Genomic DNA, 26,780 nt, shown 5'->3' on the forward strand with positions numbered 1-26,780 from the left:
GATCTAGGGCTCGGTTGGAGAGCACAGGGGTCCAAATAACTGACTGTAGGTCACAAAGAATCGCGGACCGTATGGAAGTGACCTGAAATACCAGTCAGAGATTCTCTTGTAACGTCTGAAGGCCAATGAGACAACGAGGGCGTCTCAGTCGGCCAGAGACCACGAACACGGAAGAGTTGACTCCGCGTCAATCTGAACCCGTGAACCACTTCCCAGTCAGGCCGAGGGGGATGATTGGTATTGGTATGGATCCCTGAAACAATCGTTGGGGCTCCTATGTAGGTCAGGATCCCCACAGTGCCTAAAAGGGGGTCATGCGTCGGCTAGTGGCCCCGAGTCGGTTACGGGCTCTGTTTGAGGAGGTCCGGAGAGGGGCCGAAGGGTCTCGGAACCAAAGATCAGGGGCCCGATTGGAAGACTGAACGGCCCGAACGGCCGACTGTAGGCTACATTAAGGGCGGAAGAACGGAAGGACGGCCAAAACGCCCCTGCACGTAGGGCCGTGACCTGAAATGCCAGTTAGAGAGCTTCTTGTACCGTTTGGGGACACCTGAAACAGAGCGTTCCTCTATTTCGGCCAGAGATCACCAACACCGAACAGTCAGCTCCTGAACTGTTCTGAACTCCTGGGGCCCATTTTTCAAGCAGGGACAAGGCGGTGCCCGCGATTTGCACTGGTTGGGGCCCCTACAACAATGCGGGGTTCTTGTGTCCGTCAGGGGCCCAACGCAGTGCCTACAGTGTATTCTGTACCAACAAGGTGTATCAAGTGGTTCAGGGGAGTATTTGCTCAGCAGGGACGGGGACGGGACCCCGAATGACAGAGAACCTCTTGTGTTGGCTGGAGCCCTCTGACAATGGAAGGAAACATGCCAACTTATGACGGGTGTTCACGTTGAGACAATGGAAGAGTCCTGTGTCAGGGCTCTCTGTGGGAGCCAGGGCTCCCAAAACCGAACGATGGGCCTTCCAACCAGATTTCAGCATGGGCCCGTTGTGCCAAACTGGAGTCGGTGTGCCAATTAGTGGACCACCTGCGGCGGCCAGGGATGTTGTTAACATCGATAAGGGTCCCTGCGTCGATGAGGGGCCAGCTGCGCGAGTCAAAAGGACTCCCGCGTCAGGGATGGGACTAATATAATATGATGTATCCCTCTAAGGGCGTCCGGATCGACCAGGGAATCCCACCCCGTATCGCCAGAATGAAACCCGGAAGACATGCTGCAGTGGAACGGAATGGTCCTTCAGCCCTTTACCGGTAACGGCCATGTGCCCCTAGTGTTCCACTCAAGAGAGCCTTTGCACCGAAAGAAACAAGGTGTCTCATTTGTATTGAATAGACTGGTTCGACATGAGTTCGACAAGGAACAAACCCATCTCACGCTTGCGTGCTTGCCTGACAATGCCCATTCTTTTTTTTACAATTTTGAGGCTGTCCTCTGGACGGATAAACAGAAGCAGCAACACAAAAATAGAAAATCTACCTATGCCCTCCCAGTTCCACCACCAGATTCCAGCAACATTCGCGGTGCTGTAAAGACCGATCTGTTCTTATCATGAATCTAAAAATGGCACCGGTGAAATACGCGCACAGACTACCTTCTTAGTGTACGTTTTGATGTCCTAAAGCGTCCAAAGATGCTTTTTTCAGATGCCTCATCATTTTCGTCCACCCGTTGGTCACGTCTTGCGTTAGACGCGGGACCAACGCCGCGCCACCATGGAGATTTCAACGCTTGGCGTCGAGGTTTTTATTTCGAAGATTTGCGAGCGCGCATGTACAATGGTTCATGACATAAATATGCATCAATAATCGATTCAGATGAATCGTTGATCATTTCCCAAAAAAACATGGCTGGGCTATGATGATCCAAATTGTTGAACCATTTTGATCTGCAATCTACATTCGCGGTGTTCCTAATATCTTTGTAAAACCCACATCAAATTTTGACGAAGGTTGTTAGCTCTATTGGTTTGCAAAAAGACCACTGGATCATTTTAAAGTGGAGAGCACTGGCAATTTATTGCATGCAATCGTTCAACACATGGTTCCTTCAGTTTATTGAGTACAAAACTCAGACAGAGATTATCTCGCAGTAGCTTTAGACATCTGTTCCAGTTATAGAAGGGGAAAAATGAAGACAAAATATTTAAAAAAGAGCATGTCCTCAGTTAAAGCATGAGCCATATCCGGCATTTTTTTTTGGGGGGGGGGGCTTTCAATATCAGTGGGCACTTTGTCATCCCTGCATCCCCGTGCCCCCCCCCCCCCTCCCCGCCCTCCTGCCAGGGCTCTGGCTGCGCGCGTGGTCGCAGCTTAGGCTGTTTCATTAGTTGGCGTGTCCGAGGATGGATGCACACCTGAAGTATCATATAAGAGGTAAGGTTAGCGTTCTAGTTATTAAGAAGGCGTGCCAAATGAGCGCCCTTCCGCGCTTGTGAATTGGGTGCTTCTGAAACTGTGCAGAAGCGTGTGTGTCTGTTGCGCGTAAAGGGAAATCTGAAAAGTTAGATAATGCGCTCATGCCTATAGTTAATTGAAACATGAAGCGATTTGGGCCCCTATTATGTGGTGGTAAATGAGAAGTATTTGTTGGAATAGTTATGATGTGCTAGATAATATGATGCTCTGTGTTTGTTCCAATCTCCAGGCAAAATTACATTCATATCAGGCAACAAGCTGTGTTGGTATTTTAACACCCATTAGCTAGCGGCAACTTTATGTACATTTTTCCCCATGAAAATCACACATTCCCTAAATTTGGCATGCTCATATCAACCAAATTTTTTGTTGATTTTTTAAAAGTCTTCAGTGTGGAAGCGGACTGGTACAGATTCATTGGATGATACTTTCTGGTAAGGACCGGACCGGATTGGATTGAAAAATCTGGTAAGAAGCGGATTGGCGGGCGGATTGGATTGAAAAGTTTGGTAAAAGGCGGATTGGTGGGCGGATTGGATTGAAAAATCCGGTAGGAAGTGGATTGGCGGGCGGATTGGCTTTGGACCAACCAGACTGAGCTGGACCGGATTCTGAAAATGCAATCGGAAGCGCTATACCGCATAGGCTCTAAACACCGTTGCCATTTCTGTGCGCTGCGCACTGGAGCGTGGTTCAGCGGTGCGTTGGTGGGAGTGCAGACACCTGACCCGTGCTGCTGCTCCAACTGCCGAGGGAGGGCGCCAATTGGCGCACTGGCGCCACTGCTCCGGCGGCAGGCGGACGGGCAGCTTACTAGGATTACAGCGGGATGGTGCCGGCAGCTTGGATCAAAACAATTCCCGGGCAGCTGATGTTGGGTCCTTCGTTTCAGAGATGCACAGAACAGCCGTGGACCAGTTATAAACGAAATTGATACGCAGACAGCTGACACGGTCATCTCATGTGGCTGTCGCAACTTCAAATTCATTCCTTACAGATATACGAAACTTAACCCTGTTTCGATCAATTCTGAAATTAGAACAAAAAGAACCAGAAATATCAGACAGCCAAAAGCTCAAAGCAAAACACTCGAAACTCAGCGTCAGCTGGCCGAAAGCTTAAAAACAAAATAACCCAAACACAGCGTCAGCTATCAAGGCCATATCAATTTATAAATTATGCTTGATACAAATCAATGTATTTTTTATATATTTTAAAATGGCCGATGAAAACTTGTTCTGTTTAACACAACATTATCTTTGTTAGATTGATGTAGTTTTATTTTTCTTGTAGTACTATGATGTTATCTTTGTTAGATTAGTGTAATTTTATGTTCCTTAACACAATAGAAGTTTCTACAGGCTAGTTTATTCCAAGATCATAACTGATAAACGTCAACTGCCCAACGTCATCCATCAGAATCTCTACTGCAGTTTCGGATAAGCTTGCATATATATTACCTTAGCCCACTAAGTGGTGCAAAGCTGGAGGGACCATGCTGGGCATAGTGGTCACGCAGTACGCATATCCTCGCATGTCCGAAAGCAAGCACACAAACACATACATCGGCGAGCGCAAGCGCACCCACATGCGTGCATGAGCAGCCAGTTTGTTGTTCACTTAGCATGCAGGATCTGGTTCCGGTAATGCGCCAAAAAACAATTTATTGCTTTCAAGGTAGAAAGTCCAGCTTGATTGAAGCAAACTAGAATTCTATTGACAGAGACCAACTGATATATCCCGGATCAGAATATAGCTAGTTTTAGGTAAGAGCTATGCAGCTGTAATGTACTTAAACCTGCCTATAGCGAGTTTTATGTTAAGGTTATGCAGCTGTGAATCCCACGGAAAATGAAGTGATTATCCGGTTAGTCGTGTTTCTGGAAAAGAAACGTCGTCCTGAGAACACAGTAATTCAAAGGCGGTCCAATACGACACACCTTCAATGGTTGAAGTGGAAATTGGTACGTATTTAATGCAAATACAAATGCGAATTCGGTTCACTTGCTAATTAAACACACAGCGGATGTGCTTTGGAAGGTAAAACGCTTGGCGTAAATGCTCCATTGTGCAAGTATCCTCCGCAATGTGTATAATCGCAGTTTCTCGGTGACTTGCTCACCACCTCCACTCAACTGTAATGCTCCCTGACGAATCACAATGTACATTACAAGTCGTATCGGCTAAAGTCATTGCTGACAGATTCTTCAGTCTTGCCCATTTTGCTCCGACAGTGGACTTCACCAAAGAGTTCAGAACGTAGTCGGGACTAGGTCTGGTTATCTCACGTTGACGCCACCATGAGGTGGGGGAGGGGGGGGGGGACTAGGGCACTTGCGTGCGGGAGGTATCACATTGCGAGTTTTTCAATAGTTGCTTCAAGTTCTCCTAAGCCGTGCTTTCTTATAAAAAAGCTCAAAACCTTTGTTAGCATGTCGTCTTGCCATATCCTGCTTTAACCACACATACCTAGTGACATAGTTCAACACCATCCGTATCATTGGACCATGTTTTGAATTCAATGAAGGTGACTTTTTCTAAGACTTGACTGGATCATCCCCCTGCCATCGGCCGTTTCAGACTTTGCGTTCCAGGGACGGCTTGCTTCAAACTGGTGAAACAGTTCAACACGCGGTCAGGCCGATGGAAGGGTATGTTTGAGTGTACGACCTGTGAGATGGCAAGAGTGGTTCGTTTAATTCTCAAGGTATTGTTCCACATTAATATGCTTTTTAACTGAAATGGCTCCATTTCACTTGCATCATCCCATCAAGATGGGATCTTTCGGTGCAGCTTACAGCCATGCCCTTCTTAAGACCTAAACCCCTCCAGTTTTATAGTTACTTGCCCGTGAACATGTGCAGACTATTTTTAGGTCCATGACATCCATTACGCCATAATAACGTCATTTAAATGATGCCATTCCATTATCTACGCGGCGGTCAAGGCCACAAAATTAATTGTCGGCTCCTTCATATCTGGCGTTCACGAGCACCATTTCTGGATATGACGGCCGTCATTTGGCTCTCAATCAATGTTGTGCCAGTTACGATGACGTAATCAAACACTGGCGTATAGAGCAGCGTCTTTACTAAACAGAGATATTGTGTCGTCTAGAGCAGTTTTTCCATTAAAAAGTATAGCAGCAGTTATTATTGAGTTATTTCACCATATCTGATGCTATTATCAGTATCGCCAAATGTGGAGCATTTCCTTTGGGGTTATAACCGTGTAGGCTCTCAAAATTGGGCGAGAAAGTATAACCAGACTTTTGCAAGTCGTCCTTGTAAGGAATTAGGACCCTTCGTGGTTAATTAGACGGGCTCTCAGCAGGGGCACCGGAATTTCACCCAAATAGGCCGACATCTATTTTTTTTTATTTATGTCTGATGGCTTTTGTGTCTGCCAACGATCGTAGGACCAATGCAAAATGTTCAGACGCTTGCAATGTAATGACATGTTAACAGTTATGTGGCTTTATTGAGCTGACCCTCGAGCACCAGAAATTGTGAATCACACATTTTAACGCCAAAATCCAGTGTTGAGTGAATGTTTTTGTAGATTGCCCCGATGTTTCCTATTGGGGGAATGCAGGCTTCAGATTTCGAGTTTACAGAGAAAGCTGGTCTTTTAAAGCATAAGAAATGAAAGGAAGATGATAATTCTGCTGGCGAGCAGAGTTAACCAGCTCCACAGGACATACAGGGAGTTAGGGAACGTATCATTGATCCACCCGTCACGCAATGCTAATAGCTGCAGCTGGCCAATTCCCCACAATATGAGAGCTTGCCTGGGTGAAAAAAACAACATTAATATTCATTGGTGAGAGCTTTCAGTTACGAGTAGTTCCTATGGCATGACATTATCTTTGCAGGTGCTCTGACAATGTCCATTGAATGATGATTGAAGGCAATCAAATGCTACGATGATCATTGGAATGGGCGATGGGGGGGGGGGGGGGCACAGGGTACCTGGCACTACCTCGAGGGAAAGTGAGATCTCCAGGGGCTAAATTCCTCCCCCCCCCCCCCTAAGACCAAACAAGACCAACAGCTATCAAAGCACTGAGCCTGAAGGCACAGACCTTACCTTACCCTGTTTGAAGCAAACAAAGATAAGCAAATGAAACACGTAAGACATCAAAGAGGGGTTGAATGAATTACGCTCTGATCAGACTCCCCCCCCCCCCCCTGGTGTGCGAGATTTTGGCTTGTCCCACTGGTGATGACCAAATATTAAGATACATGAACAGTATGGCCTAACTGGAATGTTATATAACATTTTGTATGCAATTGTATCGGGATTAGCCACACAAGGGAATCGTAATGTGTGTGTGTGGAGGGGGGGGGGGGGCACAGCTGGTAACGAGCACTGCATAAGATATATCAATCCCTAATTACCGACACTGGCAGTAGTGTGGTGTCCGATTCAGATAAGGAGGTATGAAGCCCTCAAATGCAAGGTCTCCCGACTGTGAGAAGAAACTAGGCAAGATCCAGGGGAAACCCGATTGTAGGTATGTTTTGGCATTGGTTTCATCACGTTTCATGGCTTAGCCCCCCCCCCCCCCTTCCTCCCCGACTTAGTTTGCGCCCCTGACCACTGGACACTGGCCCAGCACAAGCAAGATTGCATGAACATTATTGGAAGGTACAATGCATAAGTTATGCCAGTATGACAAAGGAGGGGGGGGGGGAGGGAGACGCACTTAAAATCAGATTGTGTTTGGTTGTTCACCTAACTTACCTTTATGGACTTTTCGTCACAAATTTGAATGTTACAATGGTGCAGGAGCCTCAAAATACAGCTCTTGCTTGTCAGCTACTTTACGACGACGTAGTTCAGGCAACTTGATTACATAAACGTCAGGGCTGCACCTGGACGCATGTTATCTGTGAGACTGATGAGTAAAAACCGAATGAGATGTTCACACTGCCAGCAGAGCTCTTGCAATGACATTGTGTCTGCGGAGAACCGCAACTGTATAAAATGGCACATTAAGGCACGTTTTGGGATTATTGAATATGCTTTTTCACAAATGTGCTATTTCATATTATAATGCTTAGCCAGCCACAATGTGCTACAAAATGTCCTTTGAGTCGTAAAATTACAACAATCATTCATCGAAGTTGACACATGAGATCGCCAGGCCGGCATTATTTTTTAACCTGGTATGTTTTGGTATAGATCCTGTCGCCCCACGTGCCATTATAGAGTTCCGGGACTTCACTGGAGACTCTAGCGGTGAAAACGAGATGATGCGTGCGTGCCAATCCAAGTCCATCCATAACCATTTTGGCAACAAGATCTCTCAGGTTGTTGTCAAGATTAGCCGATAGAACGGGATGGGAGTTTCCATGGGCTCCACCTAGTTAAGTTAACCCGTATACCAGGCATTGTCGGATTAAACTTCCTTGCTGGTGGAGACTGAAGGGCACAGAAACAGAGCTGTGGTCGGATGCGCCCGCACATCAGCATTATTAGCTCTGTCGGCCAAATCACCCGATAAATTTATCGTATATGGTCACCGACAGTCCGCACAGATGAGCTGGATTACTAGGTAACTGAGCAGAGATCATGCCGCCTTGATTACTGGGAGGCAGGAATTTTGAATGAAATTGAATATATATATATATATATATATATATATATATATATATAATCACTCTCCTCTCTCGTTCTCTCTCTCTCTCTCTCTCTCTCTCTCTCTCTCTATCCTCTCTCTCTCTCTCTCTCTCTCTCTCTCCTCTCTCTCTCTCTCTCTCTCTCTCTCTCTCTCTCTCTCTCTCTCTCCTCTCTCTCTCTCTCTCTCTCTCTCTCTCTCTCTCTCTCTCGATGCGCACATCGATTTCTGTCGCTGTTTTTGTCAGCAGATTGATCTTTAGCCATCATTTGTACATACGGTGTGCTAATATTGTGATAACATTTATGCATGTACTTGTGATGTGTTCTTATCACTCGTGCCCCCAGACGGGACCAATGTTTTTCTTGCCACCCAAATAGTGCTAAAAGCTGCGCAAACACTGATTACCCGACGAAAACCAGCCGGCCCCCAGGTTAGTCTGCTCTTAAAGGCGCATAAGGTTATGAAGTTGCCTTGGCTCGCAAGCTTAGGTTCTTCACTTAAGCTGGCGATTCAGCTAAAGCTTAGGTAATGTGAATAATCCACGTGCAATCCGTTGTTATCTGATGGGGAGAAGGGTGGGGCGCGTGCACCTCGTGACTCCCACGTGTACGCCAGAGTCCGGAAGCACAAAGTCGAGGGCATCTAAAGGAGTAATAAGTACTTTTGTTAAGTGGAGTCGACTTTATTTGTATGTGAACTTAGGAGCAATTATCTCTAGAAGAGAAAAGACAATGTTTTGATTGGTGTCTTTGTTTGGTTTACAGTGCACGGCCAGTCAGCATTGGTAAAAACGTACCGGCTTGGTGAATAAGGTCGGCGACAAAAATGATATAATCACGAGGGAATTGTTGCCAAAAATGCCTTTGACTGAAAATTGTGGTGACTGACGGGATGAAATAACACGGCGCACACAGTACAGCCTAGCATGTGGCCTCCCCTAAACAGGTATAATGCTTGCGTGGTCATACATTTCGTCACACAACACAAGACAACCTTTCCGTTAAGACTCTTCATTGTAGCTTACGGCACGAGAGTATCTTTTTAGGTTTCATTACAACCCGGCGACAAAAATATCCTCTGGTTTCTAGTTGGTCGCTCGACTCGGTGACAGAGCGGCGGCAAGTCAGAGTATTTCCTATGGCCAGGCTGGTCGGCCGGGCGACCCCTAAGTTGTGAAGACGCGTGCCAATCGGGGAGGCATCCATGTTTTCGGGGGTAGATCGCGTAATTTTTCGCCCCGCTCCACCAATCCATCTTGAAGAATTATGCCTCTGCTTGGAGCGCAATAATTTCATCAGTTTTGGTAACATTTTAACAACAACGATTCACAGTTCAACCTTTTGCTTACATTAATCTTGGTTGGTGGAATTTACATAATAGCCAATGATGAAGGTAATGAGACGACAATTAGAAGTGAGAAGTAAGTTGGTGTGGCAAATGTAGGCAATGAGGAAGGAGGGGGGAGAGTAAAGGTTTCATTGCCATCTTCCCCTTACCAAAAGCTTTGCTTTAAATAGCAGGAGGTTTTGCAGGGTTGTGATCCAATTGGCATAGGAGTTCAGTGAAACGTAGACAATTGGTTCTCTCTGACAACAATGTTCGCTATTCGCTTATTATGGCACCCCTACTGTAGCAGGAAAGTTTTGAAAGTGAGTCGTCCTGCAGTGCTCAGTCGTGTGTAAATATTTTTGCACTTGTAAGTATGGTATTTGCTTGGATGCAATTGTGATAGATAGCACTACCGTTTTTGCTAACAATGAATTTTATGGTTGTCGGGATGGAACAAAACATAATCACTGTATATGTAAAGTGCAGATGTGAAAGCAGACAGCCTACAGTTAGACTTCCCTAAAGGCAGCCTTCATTGGCAGCATACTGGGTAGCCTGCATCGATAGCATAAATCAATACAGTTTGTCCAGTGGTGGCATAATAACAAGAGTATCAATTTTTATACACGATTAGGAAGAAGGTAGTAGCCCAAGGGCCTCACAACCTCTTCTCCCCTATATGTGGATGTCAAAGAATGTAGTCTGCTCTGTTTTGATTACGGGCAATTTCTATTCGCGGTTGTCTTATTCTTGAAATAAAACTTGTTTGGGCAGCTATACGTTGTGATCGGTGTATAAAGCCCAGAAAAAATTTATTTTGTGTATAGCTAGCCTTTTCATATCTTGTGATACTCAAGCTAGAAACATTGGGGGTGGGGTGCGGGGTACTAGCATAAGCGGGCCCTTCTCAGCAACGGAGGTGGGTAGGGCCCCAGAAAACTTATTTGTATCGGCACTCTTGCGTATGTATGGCAAGCACCAGAGGTAAGCTTAGATTTACATCAGAGGGTGAAGTTTCCGACTCAGTTGGGGAGAGGGCTTCAGCCCTCCCCCCCCCCACCCCCCCCACTCGAACTTGGGTTTTAGCCCCATCCGACTTTGGGAAGAAAGTAGGAAAAAATCGGAGGAAAAACCTGTTTGTTAGCATATTGTGGGCAGTTTTGGGGCACTTTTAACTTTCAGCCCCTCCCCTCTCATTTTGCGAAATCATTCCCCTGAATTGCATGCTACTAAGAGTGCAGAGGGCAATTTTGGCTTGTTGGTTGAATTTCTACCAACGTATGGGTGATGATACCAAGTGCGCACAGCCCGTGAAAAGCCAATTCTGCCGTGGGCAAACCTGATTTGTGTAAACTGAAATGCAGATTTTGACACCAATACCTGTCAATTGGATGAAAAATGATAGCGGGCATTGCTTTTAATTCTTACTGTAATTAGCCGACTTTCAAAACGCAGACTTATAGGACGTTGGCGACCGCCTACCGTTTGCAAACTAAGAAAGGTAGAGCGTCGTGAAAATGTAGTGAATTGTCTTTAACGAGATCTTGCAAGTGATAATAATATTGTGTTGTTAATTGTCCCTACCAGACCAAGTGCTAGGAAAAAATTTCCTGAAAATCGAACTATTTCAGCTTTGCATGGTAATATGTACAAAATCATGTAGTGAAGAGCCATGGAACATGAGGAGGCGTGTTCCTTGCGTCATTGTAAATACAAAATTATGTATTTTTATCTGTTTTGAGCGTACATTTATAACACAGGGCTTCACTAATGAAACGACATCAGTGTCAGCCTTCCGCGTGCGGCCCGCGGAATCGTCACTTGCCGCCCGCCGCCTGCGCCGGCCGTGGATCGTCTGTCAGTGCTCGTAAAAGCTGTCGCTCCTTCGAAACAAGAAGTGCCAGGGATACGTTTTTGTTGTCAACACACGCACAATGGATGCATCCGAGCTACCAAAGATTTTAGCGGGATTGCACAATGTGCCGGATTGGCATCTTCAAAAACCTTTAGAGGTGCGTCGCATCGCCCCTCCCCCTCCCGTCAGGGTGAGTATGTTCAGAAAGAGATAGCAGCCTGATGTGAAGCTACAAATGAAATGGAACGCAATGTGCTTGTTGGGGCACAGCAAAAGCACCCGCCAGGCAGCACACGTCGCGCCAGGCTCAAGAGCATGCCTAAGGTGCGGTTTGGAGTTTGATGACGGCTGGGTTGGGGCTCGAAGCGCACGCCAGATTTTTGTAACGGGTATATGGCCCGGAGGAGGCCCGCATATTGGACGTCACCCTTACAGTGCCGCCCCGCCGCCGGTTCGCATCCTGCCATGCATTCTGCGGCCTTGGCTTTTCAGGTCCCTCGTTGCTTTTTTGCGGTCGAGGAAAGCAAGTCCAGCCGTAGATCGAGTTTAAACATGAGGCCCCGGCAAGTCTCGAAGATTGAAGAAGACTGCTTTTGTGACTTGGGCATCTCATGATCTATGACCGGTGTGCCTGCTTCCCAACAGCTGCAGTTATTCTGGCATTATTTGAAGTTAGTTTAAATTGTGTAAATGAACGCTTTGGTTACGTGCATGGTATTGAAAATCGCGGTGATGAAAGAGTCTTTCGGTGATATATTGACTCTTCATGTCGCCACTGGGCATGGATTTCATTGCAATTTTATGTCATATGGTATGACGTTACGCTGCTGGCAACAATTTCGCCTGCAGAAATTTGGTCAGTGACAAACAGAACACCACACTACCCCCCGCGGCTAAACTCTATTGCTCATAACGGGAACCGCTGTAGCCATGATATTCGCAGCACTTGCGGTGCTTCATTCAAAAGTGCACTGTCAGCGAGGACCGTATTTGTATGCGCCCTCCTGTGACGTCGCGCTAGGGAAGGCTGATCCGAAGCATAGGTAAGTATATATCACAAGCACCACCAAAGAGTTTATTGCAGCAGACACTTTTCTTACTGTAATGACTTTACTGGCCAACCGTTAGCAACGCTTTAACTGCCCACTTACGTGTTTAACGAGCGCGGGAGGAAGGCTGCGAAACCAAACGCCCTGACAATGACAGGGGCGGCATCACCCACTGACGGTCTGGGGGATGGGTAGAAGAGGTAGGAGGTTATGGACGATATGTTAGGTGTATTCTGTCTACGTTGTACCACAGGCATGGTGTCAGATTTCGAGGCGTTACGGACGCCCTCCGTGCCGCCGGTGGCCTGCCTCTGGTGGTGAGATGCAGTGTGAGCGGCGTTGTGATGCCCGTCGGGGTTTATACAAAACGGACGACGAAGGCACACTGTCACAGACTGCTGGCAAATGGTCTGGAGTTGGTAAGCGACCGATCACGACCGGATGTTTGGTATATGGAAAAAATTGGCAGCGTGATGTTTGGTGGACCGGAGGTCGGTGAAAGCAGATGGCGCTCCCGGAGATGTGAATACGCAGGTGTGGACGGATGTGCACGCTCATCAGGTGTCCTCTGCTTTTGAGGCTTTGTAATTTTTCAGACACACGAATGTTGTTTGATTTCATGTGAAGCTGTTTGGGCCAAATGTTTTAACTTTGGGATACACATTAGGGGTCGCCCAAAGCCAGGGGTATAATCCCGTGTTTTGCTAGGTGACCCCAGCCCCCTGGGCCACACTTTCTTCGCAAAATTTGCAGTCAGCAAGGTATTGGATGGAATTCGAGGAGAAACTACATTTTGCGTGAAAGCGGAGGTATATGTATTAATCCAAATGGTCTTACAAAACCACGCCACTTCTCAAACCTTGTGAGCTTTTCCCATTAGCTTTTTCGTTTAGATTTGCAGCAGAGGGTGGATTGAAGGGGCAGCAGACAGCCACGCACCCTGCTGCTTTGTACAAAATTCAACATTAAACCCATGTCGATGCATGGAAAGAAACGAAGTGAAATCATGCTTGCTCCCCATTTTCGCAGAGGTCCCGCAGCGACTGCTCTGAGGTCATCTGTAGTGTCGTAGTGTAAGCGTGGTCGTGATAGCCTATGATGCATGTCTTGCGGTGTATTAGCAACCTCCACAGTCCTCAGCTCCACTGAACGCCGACGACATCACGCGTGCCCGCACTCGCCCGGCTCCGCTACTCTATTCCCGTTCCGGCGACCCAGCGGCCCGACCCAGACACAGGCCACGTGGCTACAGGCCAATTATTGCCCACCACGCAGGGCTGCGCCCCTGTGCAGCGTGCCGGCTAAGGTGCCCCGAGCCCGGACTGGCCCGGACCGAACCAGACCGGCTAGGCCAGGCCAGGCCAGACCAGGCCAGGCCAGCCCAGGCCGGCCGCCCTCCGGGTGCCAGTGAACGTACTCGCAAGGGTTCGTATATGGACGACAGGTGTCGGTAGGGGCTCGAAACCCATCTCCAGCACCACGGCATCCACCTCACAAAGCTGGCCTTATCCTGGCGTTGGCCTAATACTGGCGTCGAAGCAACGCCGCGGAGAGCGTCCCGCCTCTCCTATGACAGGCGCCGTGCAAGATGCCTGCCGCCAGACAACGTCCACGCGCTGGGACCACTCCGGGGTCTGTACGGCTGGTTGTCCGGTTCGTTCCAGCGTACTCCGACAAAGTCCGTTCTGTCACAATCTGCTGAAGATAGGCGTGAAGTTCGAGTGGACTCGAGAAGTCGACCAAGCCTTCCAAAGCGTCAAAAGGGAGTTCAGATCAGAAGGGATCCAGAGCGTCAGAGCGAGCGTTCCGTATAACCCACCCGTGTAACCCACGTCTTCAGACGTCCGTCACTTCTGACGCCAGTGACGATAGAGCCGAAGCTGTGCTGTCTCAGCTGCAGCGGGACGGCACTGAGCCAGCAGCCGCCTTCTGGTCACATGCCCTCACTAGCGCAGAGAAAAGGTACTCCGATCAGAGACAAAGGCTCTGAGTGCCGTTAACACAGTGCAACGCGAAAAGATGTATCTGTGGGAATGTCAATTCGCGCCAACTCGTCGTTTGGAACTCCGGCTGCTACGGGACCAAGCTCGAAAAGGTTGACCGGCGACTGCGAAGCAGTGGTCAAAAGTAGTTGGCAACGAATGGATTTGGCAGTACGTAGATCCACGTAGGTCCACGCACAGACATAGATGTCCACCCAGCGTTCTTATGAGAGACGGCCAGTGGGTTGCTTCGTTCACTGACGTTTACGGGCTCGATGACGCTTTCTCGCAGAAAGCTGTCTAGTTCAGCAAACACCGGGACTAGCCCAGCGGAGGCGGATGACGTCGCAGCGCTGCGCGGCTTGGGCGTCCCGCGCAACAGCGGTGACCTTACGGAAAAGCTCATCCGCCACCGGATGGCGAAATGCGCTGTGCGTCGGACGAGATGGACTGCAATAAACTTCGAGAGCAGCGTGCGAACGTGTCTGACTTAGCATCGGGTCAGTTCGCACTCCAGAAGAGGCAATTCGCCTTCCAAGCAGGTCTTCGGACGCCGAATGCGACTTGCCGTACCATTTTCCACCACAGCTGCCGCCCCAGTCGAAAACGACCTGATGGCATGACTGGAGTAGTGGCAGGCGGCTGACAAGGCGGCCTACGACCGGCGGATAGCAAAAGTCGATCCAGACATCCGCGTGGATGACTACGCTCGCGTTTAGACCCCAAAACATCTACCAAAAGGTGCCCAAGGCTTCCTACAGCCTCTTCGCGTCGACAAGAGCGTCGGAACCGCCGCATTCCGGACGTCCGACGGCAAAGCTCAGAACACAGCTCGCTGGACAAGAGTGCCAACCGCTGAGGAGCTGCCAACAAACTAGAAGCCTCCAGCAGATGACCTGCCAGGGAACCAGGACCTGACAGCTCCGGCAGAGCTCGTCCCGTTGGATGACAGCTCCGGCAGAACTCGTCCCGCTGGATGACAGCTCCGGCAGAGCTCGTACCGTCGGATGACAGCTCAGGTGGAACTCGTCCCGTTGGATGACAGCTCCGGCAGAGCTCGTCTCGTCGGATGACAGCTCTGGCAGAGCTCGTCCCGTTGGATGATAGCTCCGGCAGAGGTCGTCCGTTGGATGGCAGCTCCGGCAGAACTCGTCCCGTTGGATGACAGCTCCGGCAGAGGATGCAGCTCCGGCAGAGCTCGTCCCATTGGTTGCGGCCCCGGCAGAGGCGTCGAGATGAGGCAGCCGTCCGTGGACCCAACCTCCAGCCCTCTGCTTTATGCGGGGAAGGAATGCAGTGCCTTAGCGCACAGGCGCTGTGACGTCACCCAGCTCCAGCCGGTCAGCGCCGGAGCCGCGCCCCCGAGGCGCCCGTAAACGGGCCCTCGAGAGCCCGTGTAACACGGCGTGTTGCATGAGTACAGGGGCAGTTAGATCACCGCGCGCTCGGAGGCTCCGATGCAACGCTCCGGTTACGGATCGAACGGTCAGCATATCATCCTATGTGATTTATGTTCCCCACCAAGAAGCTAACACCTGCTGTTGTCTCCATCGACCTGTTAGTGATGATGCAGAAATTAATTGCTAGCGCTGCATAGCTTTCCGAGCACTGATGCGATGAGATTCATTTACTATGTTTTCGTGGTAGTAATGCGGCGGAATATGATGTGCATCCTGATAATGTTGGCACATCTTTTGGCATCACCTGAGCACGACCAGCCGCAGGTAAATACCCGACCAGCCGCAGGTAAATACCCGACCAGTCGCAGGCAAATCCCCGACCAGTTGCGGGTAAATCCCCGACCAGGCCTGATCAACGGCTCCTCAACGGTCGGTATCAGATGATCGGAATCACCAGAGCCAGTGCAACAGTGCTGGCACCACCAGAGTCAGCGCCGCGTCGCACGTCGCCAGAGCCGGGACGCTAGCCGCGCAAGCTGTGCTTAGGAGCCATCGCGGCAGGCAATATTACCGGAAACGGCGGAGCGGCGGGTTCCGTTGAACGTAGCGCAGAAGCCGGTACAACAGAGCTGCCGCAGCAGCCGGTCCGGTCATAGCCAGGGCTGCCTCCAGCCTCGCCCAAACCGGCGCAGTGGTCGGTCCGAACTGAACCTCCGTAGTGGTTTAAACTGTTGGAGCCGGTGCAGTAGCCGGTCCAACCAGAGACGGTGCCGCAACCCATTCCAACGAAGCCAGCACGGAGTCCAGTTCCAGCAGTGCCAACAGAGCTTGCCTCACTGGAGCCGGCCTACCCGATGCTTGACCGCGCCGATGCCAGCCCCGTGGCATCGGCATCGGTGCATCTAGCATCGTAAGAATACACTGCACGGTACACTGCAGTCATGAAAAGGGGAGGGGTCATTTTTCGTGTGCCTCTCCCCCAAAACTTTGCAATTCTTCCCGTGCCCCGACTACGAATGCATTGCGGCCTGTCCAGGCATTTGCAGAGAGCGGAACGGACAGGATCGACCCAGCGGATTTTGCAATCCGATGCAATCCACCGGATCGTACGGGGATCATATTGACACATATGTTCAATGTGTTAGGATTGGGCTAAGTATGGATTTGATTGATTATTGGTCTTAATGAAATGCTCATAAATGCTCGAGTATAACGTCAAGCAAATCGACAGTAAGTGCCAAATAATATATTTCTTCATGATGATCACTGGTGTACGGATGGAACAGCCTTTGAGCCAGTTTTTGCACACAAGCCAGCATTTCATTAAGCATCGAAAAACCATCATCCTGGACTCACTAGGTCTGACATTCTGGTGGCGAATTGGATTCTGGTTAGATCAGCCGTGGAGTAAATTAACAGATATACATGAGATCTAGATCTTCTCTGGCCAGATACAGATTTAACCGAGTGAAACATAAGCTATATCTTTCGCACTCCGCTTACTAGAGCCAAGATTTGCACCGGTGAGAATGCAAGTAAAAAACCATTGGTATGACTTTTGACACTCGGCGGAGTTAAGTATGGGTGGCTACAGCACCATAAAAGCACGGCAAAATTTTAGATGCCTTCAGTGGCCGTTTGTAAACCTTCCGAAGTCAGGTTTTTACCCGGACTGAAACAGCGTTAAATGAAGATGCGTACACTTATAAATTTTAAAATATCCCCCGCAGCTGTAAGGCCCACTCAAACGAACATTCATTATGACTCGCACAGCCTACATTCTGGTGATGATGGCACTTAAAGCCCGTCATTAGGAGCGTCATTAGTTGACGTTATGTAAGGAAGTGTGATGGCTCATGCGTGATGTCAAAAGTGCAGGCGATAAACAGGCGTGCACGTTTAGTTTTGCTTTAAGCATAGTGGGGCGGATTGAGAAGAAATGCGCTTTCCAACTACAGTTGTGCCATGGGGCATTGCAACTTAAAGGAGATATATCTATCGGAGGGGCGAGAGCTTTTAGCTTCCCACAACGAGTAGGATATTCCGATTTAACGTGCAGTTTTTTCCAGTTTCAGTGAGTGCCGCAGAGCGGCAATACCGGTCGGTACATTTCTGCGTTGTCCTCGGTCGTAACCCTATGCAAAAACATGCTGTCATAATGAAAGCAGCACTACTCTATGCCCACTTATTATAGACCCAGTTCTGAGGCCAAACTCAGCAAATCGCTACGGTCGGAAAATAAAATTGCACGCAAGTAGAGATGCTGTGTTATGTCCGAGCTGCGCCAAAATAAAATACCGCCCAGTTGGCGTCAGTCGATTGTCACTATTGTAACATCAGGCATTGTTATTCTGTGAAGTTAGACAGCTATCCGGCTATCCTGATTGGAAATTAGGGAGAGGAGGTGGACATAACCATTTACATTTTTCCTTTCCCGTCAACTCCCATTGATGCAAATGTAGAATTTTAAGAAGGTTGGGACTCCCCATACCCACCTGGTTCCCAAGCCCCTAACCCTGTCCTAATGAAGCCACTTCACAGTGGCATGAATGTGCTGGGCGTAGAAAATGCGAAATATAGGCTAAGGTATATTTACTGCCAAAAGGGACGTGCTTCAAACGATATTAGGTAGTCCGGGGACTGGCGTCTTCCTTTACGTCCATCGTAAAATTTTCCTCTTTTCGGTGCGATGGTGCTAGGCGTGCGCAAAGTTGTGCCAAATCAGCTGTATAAAGTCATTTCCTGGCGTAGATTGGAAAGATAAAAAAGAAATGCCTTTTGTAGCTTTCAATCCGTGCCTGCTCGCAGAAGCGTGAGATCCAACATCACGCTTTGCTTTCTGACTGCGAACGCTACCTTTTTCGATAATCGTGAAGGCACCCGCACGCCATCTACCGTCTCGAGAAGATGACCTTCTGAAAGTAAATGTACGGATAGGACGAACTTGCCAGTATGACAGTAAGAAGATTATCATTTACGCAGCGTGAATGCTGTTGCCTCGTCAACGACCTACTGTGTTCTGCAAGATCGAACGACTTTGTTGCGCTTCAACAGCAATGGTCCTTTGCTCGACAGGTTGAAGCTGATATTCGCGTGCATGATGGAGGTGTCCAAGTTCCCACTCGACTTTCAAGTTTGCACCATGGAAATTGGCAGCTGTAAGTTGTTGTGCAACTTGGAGGACTTCTGGTTTCCAGTCACGGCTGTGGGGGGGGGGGGGGGGGGTCGTGCGACAGCACCAAAATGGCGTGGTGCCAAGCCAGCCAAATCAATGTGAGGAAGTGCACATCAGCCAGGAAATGCAGTTTTTTTTTGCTATGGTACAGGTTGTAAATATTTTCAAATTTTCTACACGGGGAGTTCGTCGGTTTCCAGTAACTTTATAATAGAAGTGCTCCGTCAGGTACGTCGTCATCACAGATCTTCATCTCACGTTATAAGTCCGTTCCACGTTCGAAGAATAAAATGAATTGATAGCATGGATGATTCGAGGCGCTGTGTTTGTTGCCATGATGCCAACTTAAATGCGTTTTTGCGGGTACACAAATCGTCCTCAGGAGCTCCAGGGGTTCCAGGGGGGTCCAGGGGGTTCGTCGTTGGGGTTCCAGGACATCCAACGTTATGTTGATCCTTTTTCAGATTTTAACTCAGTCCCCTAGGTGAATCACAAACACGTACTTCAAAAGGGTTTTCAGTATCTTCTGAAATGCACTCGGCTGCCTTGTCTGTCCACATGGAAGCCGTGCTTATTGAGTTAAGTCGCCGTATGCAACATTAATGTGGAACTCGATCTTTTTTCGTGACACCGTTTTCGTCAATAGTGGGTGACCGAATACATTTTTAAACAAGTAATAAACCGTAATCCCCTGCGCACATTTTCCGCAAATTTGACGTTGGTCTCTATTATGTTTCAAACGTTTTTTTGCAAACTAAGTGAAGCGGAACTAAATATTCGCTGCCACGTCTAGTCTTGAGCTAAGCCGGGTGCCGGGACGTATAGCCTATCACTGCTGATCATCCTGGACGTCCTTTTGTGACCAGTCTGCCGCCTTGATCCGTGTCTCTCAGTCACCTTTGACACCTCCTTTACCGACATGACCTGTCCCTGTTCCACTAACGACCCGAGGACCTCTGCTTCAGTTTCCAAGACGCTGTCGGAACTGGAGCTTCGCTGGAAGGCCGAGAAGCCTGTGGTGCTGTACGAGAGTCTCAAGATGCCGCAGTTTGAGTTCGGCGGCGTGCAGACGTCGATGTGTGAGCAGGAGCAGTCCTCCAGCATCGGTGAGTGACTTCTGCACGCTCTAGACGTCGATGTGTGAACAGAAGCAGTCCTCCAGCATCGGTGAGCGGCTTCTGCACGCCCCAGACGTCGATGTGTGAACAACAGGAACAGTCCTCCAGCATCGGCAAAGGACCTCTGCACGCCCCAGACGTCGATGTGTGAACAGGAACAGTCCTCCAGCATCGGCAAAGGACCTCTGCACGCCCCAGACGCTCGGTGCGGTTAATGCTCGCTGCACCGACAGAAAAAATGGCACCGTGAACTTTCAACATAATTAATATTTTCAAATGCTCAACAGATTCTAGCCTGCTGGAGTATAACCATTATCTGTAAATTGAATGGAGGAGACTAAAGAGTAGATTGAAGAGGAGGAGAGAAGCGGAAGTAGCTAAGTACGCAACCAAGTATCCGAGTGTGCCCAGGGTGTTTTCCCACACTTCGCCAGGAACAACGCTAATAGCGTTGTTCATGCCATATGATGGTCATTACGCTTTTGTGTGTGGTGCTTAATGAAGTGATGATACCTAATGGCACCAAGCACGGCCATCATTTCGTAAATGTCACCATTACTACGCGACATGAAAGTATTCCGGTGCTGTTCGCTGCATTGGAAAATGACAAATGGAAATGACACTGTAAGTTCCGTTACCACAATGGATATCGATTCCACGTAGTGTCTGGTTCTTTTCAATGCAGTCATTTGTGCATTATTCAAAAATAATCGGTGAAGTGACATTTGCGTCATCGGGAAAGCGAGATTGTAATAAATGTGACAGCTACAATCATACATATGGAGCCACAGCCTAAGCGAATTGAGCCAGTTACCTTTGGGAACCCAAGCCAGCAACCATTTTTAAAGCATTGCAATCTCAGTCTGTCATGATTTAGCGGGGAAAGGGGAGTGATGCTTACGTTATCGCACGCGGTGAGACCGGCACGGAATAGGGAAACTTGAAATGGTCCTCGTTTTCGATGTCTGTGAGCAAATTATTGGGGAAATACTCAGTTGTGGGGGCTTGGAATGGTCACAATGATCTGGGCCACACACCTGTGTATGCTTCCTGGCCCAACTGCTCGGTTTGGACGCTAGGATGTGACCGGTCACCAGATCGGTTACAAAAAGCGACAGTGGCCGCCTCTCGATCGATTACTGGTACCACTGTTGGGAAGACAGTATTGAGCTCATGTGCGGATTTGTGGGCAGTATATGCACCTTTGAGATGTAACCCCAATCATAAAACGCCCAAACAGCAAGACCAGTAGTGTTTTGCGCTCGGGCGTGATTAATAACTTTCGCATATTAACCCACGCTCTTGGCAGTGTCATTGTTCGTTTTCTACTCTGTAAGAGATGTTGGTGTAGTGGTGTTATGTGCACGGACTGTCAGTATGCTTTTAGTTCGTATTGTCCCGATTCGTGTTGCATTTTTTAAATTTAACCTTCTTAGTTAAGCTAAAAAGGAGCTGCTGAATTTTCAAAATATCGCAAGGCCTCAAAGACTAAAATTTCTGAGAACGACATTGAAGTGGTTGCGCTGTTGGTACTGGAACAGGCTAGCGGTACGACTGACGGCACTGACAAAGGTACTTACAGCTCGTCCAAGCCGTCCCTAACCGTACCGGGCCGCCGAGCCACAGCATTTCCAGTCAGTGATTGTTTAGACCTACTAGGCCCTCGGGGGTAATGACACGGCCAACAGTGAGGAGGACTCAAAGTGACTGTTAACTCACTAGCGTTCGGGGCAAGGACACTGAAAACATGAGGTTGAAAATATTTATCAGATAATTGGCTAGAATTCAGGGCAAATGCTTTCAAAACAGGAGGCCAGAAACATGTATCGGTTGATTGGCTGGAATTCAGGGCAGAGGCGTTGGAAAGATGAGGTTATAAATATTTATCACGTCGCGCAATTATTTTCCTGTGGTTCTAATTCACGGTGACAAGCCGCGTTACAAGTTGCTTACGGGCATCGGGCCATTTTGCGCCCACTCAATGACGGTTATCTACCTCTGAGACGACGCCATAAGTGTATTGTCAACTAATAACAGACAATATCACCGGTACACTTACACTGAGTGGTGAGCGAAAATGATGTCAAAGTCAACGCATGCTAAAAATGCGAGTATGTATCCAAGTTCACTACATGGGTCTCGACCGAGTAACCGATGAACGGCTGCTGGAGGAAAAAATTGTCGCCTTTCCGTCTCAAGGTGCCGGGATGAGACGATAACATGTTCTACCGACAACCGGTCCCCGCATATGTCACACCGTGGCACATTCTTACGCGTCAAGTAAAACGAGTGTGTTGCATATGTATGACCCAATCGAAGCCTACAAAGGGCGACTTCCTGGAAGTGGCTTCGGCGATGGGAAGATTCCCAATCACCCAGTTGGGACTTGATTTCCCTGAAACCGTGACGATGTTGGTCGAACTTGTTCTGCCACGTATTGCGGACATATCTGGAAATGACCGACTTGAGATCTCGAGCGGGTACATAAATTGACATTTATTTTCTGTCATACGCCGCAGCTTTCGCTGCAGTGTCTGTTTTCTCATTTCCCATTATCCCTATGTGATTGGGAATCCACATAAATGTGATACGGCAAGAAGTGTTGCCCAGACATTCCAGTTCCTCCGAATTGAGCGCGTCAGAAATGAGTGGTCACGCCACATCGCCGTCGGGTCTAATGATAAAAGTGCACTAAGTGAGTCGGTCAAAATGACTGCATCCCTTTCAGGGCGGCAAGTAACGTACTGAAGCGTTGCTAAAATAGCAAACAGTTCTGAGGAAAAAACTGACGTGTGATGCGGGAGGCAGACACCTACGGTGTGATGTTCAGTAAATATTTGTAATGAGTTCCTGTATTGTGGGATCCGCCTCTCTCTCTCCCTCTCTCTCTCTCTCTCTCTCTCTCTCTCTCTCTCTCTCTCTCTCTCTCTCTCTCTCTCTCTCTCTCTCTCTCTCTCTCTCTCTCTCTCTCTCTCTCTCTCTCTCTCTCTCTCTCTCTCTCTCTCTCTCTCTCTCTCTCTCTCTCTCTCTCTCTCTCTCTCTCTCTCTCTCTCTCTCTCTTATCCTGGTTCGGAAAAGGCAAAGACCCGTTCTGAGAGGCTGTGTGATGTTCGCTTGTAGATCTACGTATCTCAATCTGAATTTTCTGATGTTTTCAGCTCGAACCAACGATTTTGCGATTTGTGTTCCGAATATGATCGCAGTGCTAACGAGAGTCATTCTGGTTTGAACATCACTGATGAGAAAATAGTTAAGGTGAAAATCACATCCTTTGGAAGTTATGCATGATTTGGCTGTGGAAGCTGGCGGCTTGCTGTAATGCTCTTTCCACACTGCTCTGTAGATGCCCTTCACAATCTTGTGTTCGTTTTCATCGCACATGCCATCGAAGATCTGCATGCTATTTTTTTCTGAGAGCCTCCCCTAGCTCTAAGGTCATTCAGAAATGCAACGAAATCCATAAATGCAAGCTGAGCTTTGGTTCGCTTTGATGGTCTCGGGTAGGCAATTTCGTCAACTTCATGTTTGCAGAATCTTAGGTCAAAACTTTTCCCGTTTGATGGTACCTTATGCGCTTATTTAGTTTTCACGAAGCTTCGGCCGGCTTTACGCTTCCAACTATGGCAGTTGGTGTGACTTGGTACCAATTAAATTTCTTGTCAAGCTCTGCACTTGAATCTTTTACAGCTTCCATAATTTCATAATCACGCTGCTAGCAAATTTTGTTTTCTGTAGCTTTACATACAAAGCATTTAAATTAGATGCAGATATGACTCACGATTTACTTAAAGGACACACAACGCAGCGGAAGGCTACAGTTCAAGAAGCGGGACCAAACAGAAGACTGTTACAACTTTCAGCGAGATGATGGGGACAGTGGGAGGCGGCGCGTACGGCTGGGCCGGCTGCCTGGCCCTCGCCTTTCACTCCCGTCCTGTCTCTGCAGCTCCACGGCCCCATGCTGCGTGCCGACCGTTATCCCTGGACCTGTACAAACAATACAGCCATAGTACACCACGCTGCATGCCGACCGTCTTCCCTGGGCCCGTTCAATCAGTACAGCCATAGTACACCACGCTGCATGCCGACCGTCTTCCCTGGGCCCGTTCATACAATACAGCCACAGTACCCGTGTTTCCGAGCGCACGGGTCGTTGGATGCGGTCTGAATTTATTTTAAATGATATAGTGTATGTATAAGAATGAAGCACGGTACCCGAAAAAAGATGTTCTTTGGTGTTCTCAAATATGCATTGTATCTCGTGTCTGTGTAGCCTAAATCGTGTTTTCGTCACTGTTAATAGCGTGTTCAATTTGTTATTGATTGCTGCGTTGTAGTTGGTAATTTCATCGTATGCTGCACGTCATTTAATATCTGAGGTCCTAATTGACGTCATGTAGTATTCTTAATGGCGCGGTTCTGTCACCAGGAAAGCAATTACTTACCATGCTCGCCCAGATATCCCTCCGTAAGGCTCAGATGCAATTATTGACGCCAATGCATTCAATTCCGACCCATGAGTGTAATATTCATGGTGGTCTCATAATTCCGAGAGAGACACGTTGGCTGTAGCAGTTGCCCTAAGACAAGTTTTGAACAGACAAACAAGCCGCCTGAAATCTTAGCTGGCTTTGAGCTGCACACCACGATTGATGCAAGTAATGTACCATGCTGGAGTGTACACCTTTTCACATTTTTTCGCATAGCTTGCTAAATTTAGCCTGTAACTGGAAAGCAATTTACCTTTTACACCGCCAGAGGCGCTGCGACCCTTCACTAGACGCGCTAAGTGGCTATTTCCGCGGGGAACAGACACGTGCAGCTAAGGCACGTGGTCAGGTGCAGAGTTCACATTTTGAGAGATCAAAGATAATTACGGTCTCTGAAGCCTCATCGTATCAGCAACACCATGATTAACGGCTAGTCATGGCATTGCTGATATTTGGGCCTTTACCCTCAACAAAACGGTTGTTCAGTGCATTAGCGAGGAGCATTATTCACATAGAGATGACAGTAGTATTAGCCTTACTCCTCGGAGAAGAATCACGAGATTGGACGAGATAGTTGGGTTGATATTTCGGCAGCATGCCTTCATCGAAGCAATGGCAGAAGTAAGTATTTGCTTGATTCACTTCTGCTATTCTGATTCATTCATATCATTATTTCCTTCTGCTATCGTGTAGATAAAGGCATGTTGCCGAAATATCAACCCAACTATACCTCCATTCTCCTGGTTGTTCTCCGAGCAATAAGACAATTACCACATCTTGTCAGCAAAACAGGTGTGAGGTTAAAGTCTGAGCGTTTTGAATGGATGGATTTCTGGTATCACAGCTCACGCGAAGCAGTTTTTGTTGCGTGACCTGTGACCCATACCATTAAATCCTGAAATTCCAGGACAATAACAGAATTTTGTGGCGAAGGTTCGACGCGTTGCAATGCTCGGCACAATCTGTCGTGTTCTATGACACCACGTGACCTTTAGCGTGGCCGCTGCCACCGGCCTCAGGTCATACCAGCCACGGGCGAATAGTAAGCGCCTAAAGCGACTTGAAGCCATCCCGCCACACCTGAGTGGGTCGGAAGGCAGACGCTCCAACGAGCTAAGCTCTTGGGACGGACGATTTGAAGAAATATGTTGCTCTTGAAACCTGGGGAACGACACTTATTTTTATTCTCACTGGACGTTGAGCAAATGCATTGGTGGCATCCGTTTAATTGGAGCCGCAGGTCATGTGGCCTAAGATTTGGTGCTCAAGGATATGGAGCATGACAATGACTAGTGCAACGCCAGTGCAACAGGCTGCCAAATGGCGCACGTTTCAGATCAGCATATATGAAATAGAAAAACATTGCAAGAATTTCAAATGAAATGAATACTTATGATTTTCGATTGATCCGCTTTATTCACACTCTCTCTCCGAACGTTCGGATAATTGCCAATGAGCCGTAGACAACGAATGCACTTTCCTTACCAGAACGATACGAAACCGACCGGTCGTGCCGGGCCCTAACCGTGAGCCCCAAGCTCAGCTACAGCTGGGAGGTGGGGTACCGGTAGTGTAGTGGTTAACGAGCCTGCGCTAACCACCGCGCGTCTGGGAAACCAGAGGGACGGGGTTCGATTGCCCGCGGTGCCCGCCCTTCCTGCCAGGGTGAGAAGAAGCAGGCGACGCCATATAGCCTCAGCAGCTGAGTGCGTCGTAAAGACCCAATGACACACAGACACATACAGCTGGGAGCGGATAGTCGCCTGGTGCGGTGGTGATGGAAACCGCCGCCAACTCTCGGCACGAACAGACGCCAGCAGGCCGAACGGCGTAGACGACAGATGGCGCGATCCCTACATGACGTCACCAAGGCTTAGGCCGGTGTTTTCAATAACCGCCCGTCATGAGGAGTTCAACCGTAATTTGGCACACTTCGGGAACTCTCGCATACCTGCCTGGGTCTATCGCAGCCAAAAAGGCAGAGGCGATCACGTGTCGCCTCTCACCGACTGCCACCCCGGGGCAGACGGCGGCGGATGCTGTACCGCCATACACCGAAACACTGCGGAGCAGTCTTGTGCTCCAGCGGACGCCCTGTGCGGCCGGGGGGGGGGGGGGGGGGGGGAACCTGATTTCGGGTCAGTGGCAGATGTGACGCTTGGCCTGACGCCAGGATAGGAATGTTCCTTCCCAAACATCGGTCCTTGCTTGGTAAGGATATCAAAAACAAGGCAATGGGTGCGTGCGATCGTTTGTGTATCTTCCAATGAATACGAGTGTCAATGCACAAATGAACTGATCTGTTAAGTTGCAGGTTTAGGCGAAAGCCTTGCA

The 26,780-nt window shown here is 48.6% G+C and overlaps 1 protein-coding gene across 1 annotated transcript in view; it reads left to right on the forward strand.

Annotated features, from left to right (window-relative positions):
* LOC119112832 (glycine receptor subunit alpha-2) overlaps window positions 1-26,780 on the forward strand; it is a 65,276-nt gene that overhangs the window by 32,278 nt on the left and 6,218 nt on the right. Inside the window, exons 5-6 of the mRNA XM_037237118.1 lie at window positions 18,739-18,821; window positions 19,804-19,944. Coding sequence (XP_037093013.1) covers window positions 18,739-18,821; window positions 19,804-19,944 — 224 coding nt within the window. The remainder of the gene's footprint in view (window positions 1-18,738; window positions 18,822-19,803; window positions 19,945-26,780) is intronic.

Source organism: Pollicipes pollicipes, unplaced genomic scaffold (genome assembly GCF_011947565.3).
Source record: "Pollicipes pollicipes isolate AB1234 unplaced genomic scaffold, Ppol_2.1 Scaffold_7261;HRSCAF=8764_pilon_pilon_pilon, whole genome shotgun sequence".
Taxonomy (NCBI): Eukaryota; Metazoa; Arthropoda; class Thecostraca; order Pollicipedomorpha; family Pollicipedidae; genus Pollicipes; species Pollicipes pollicipes.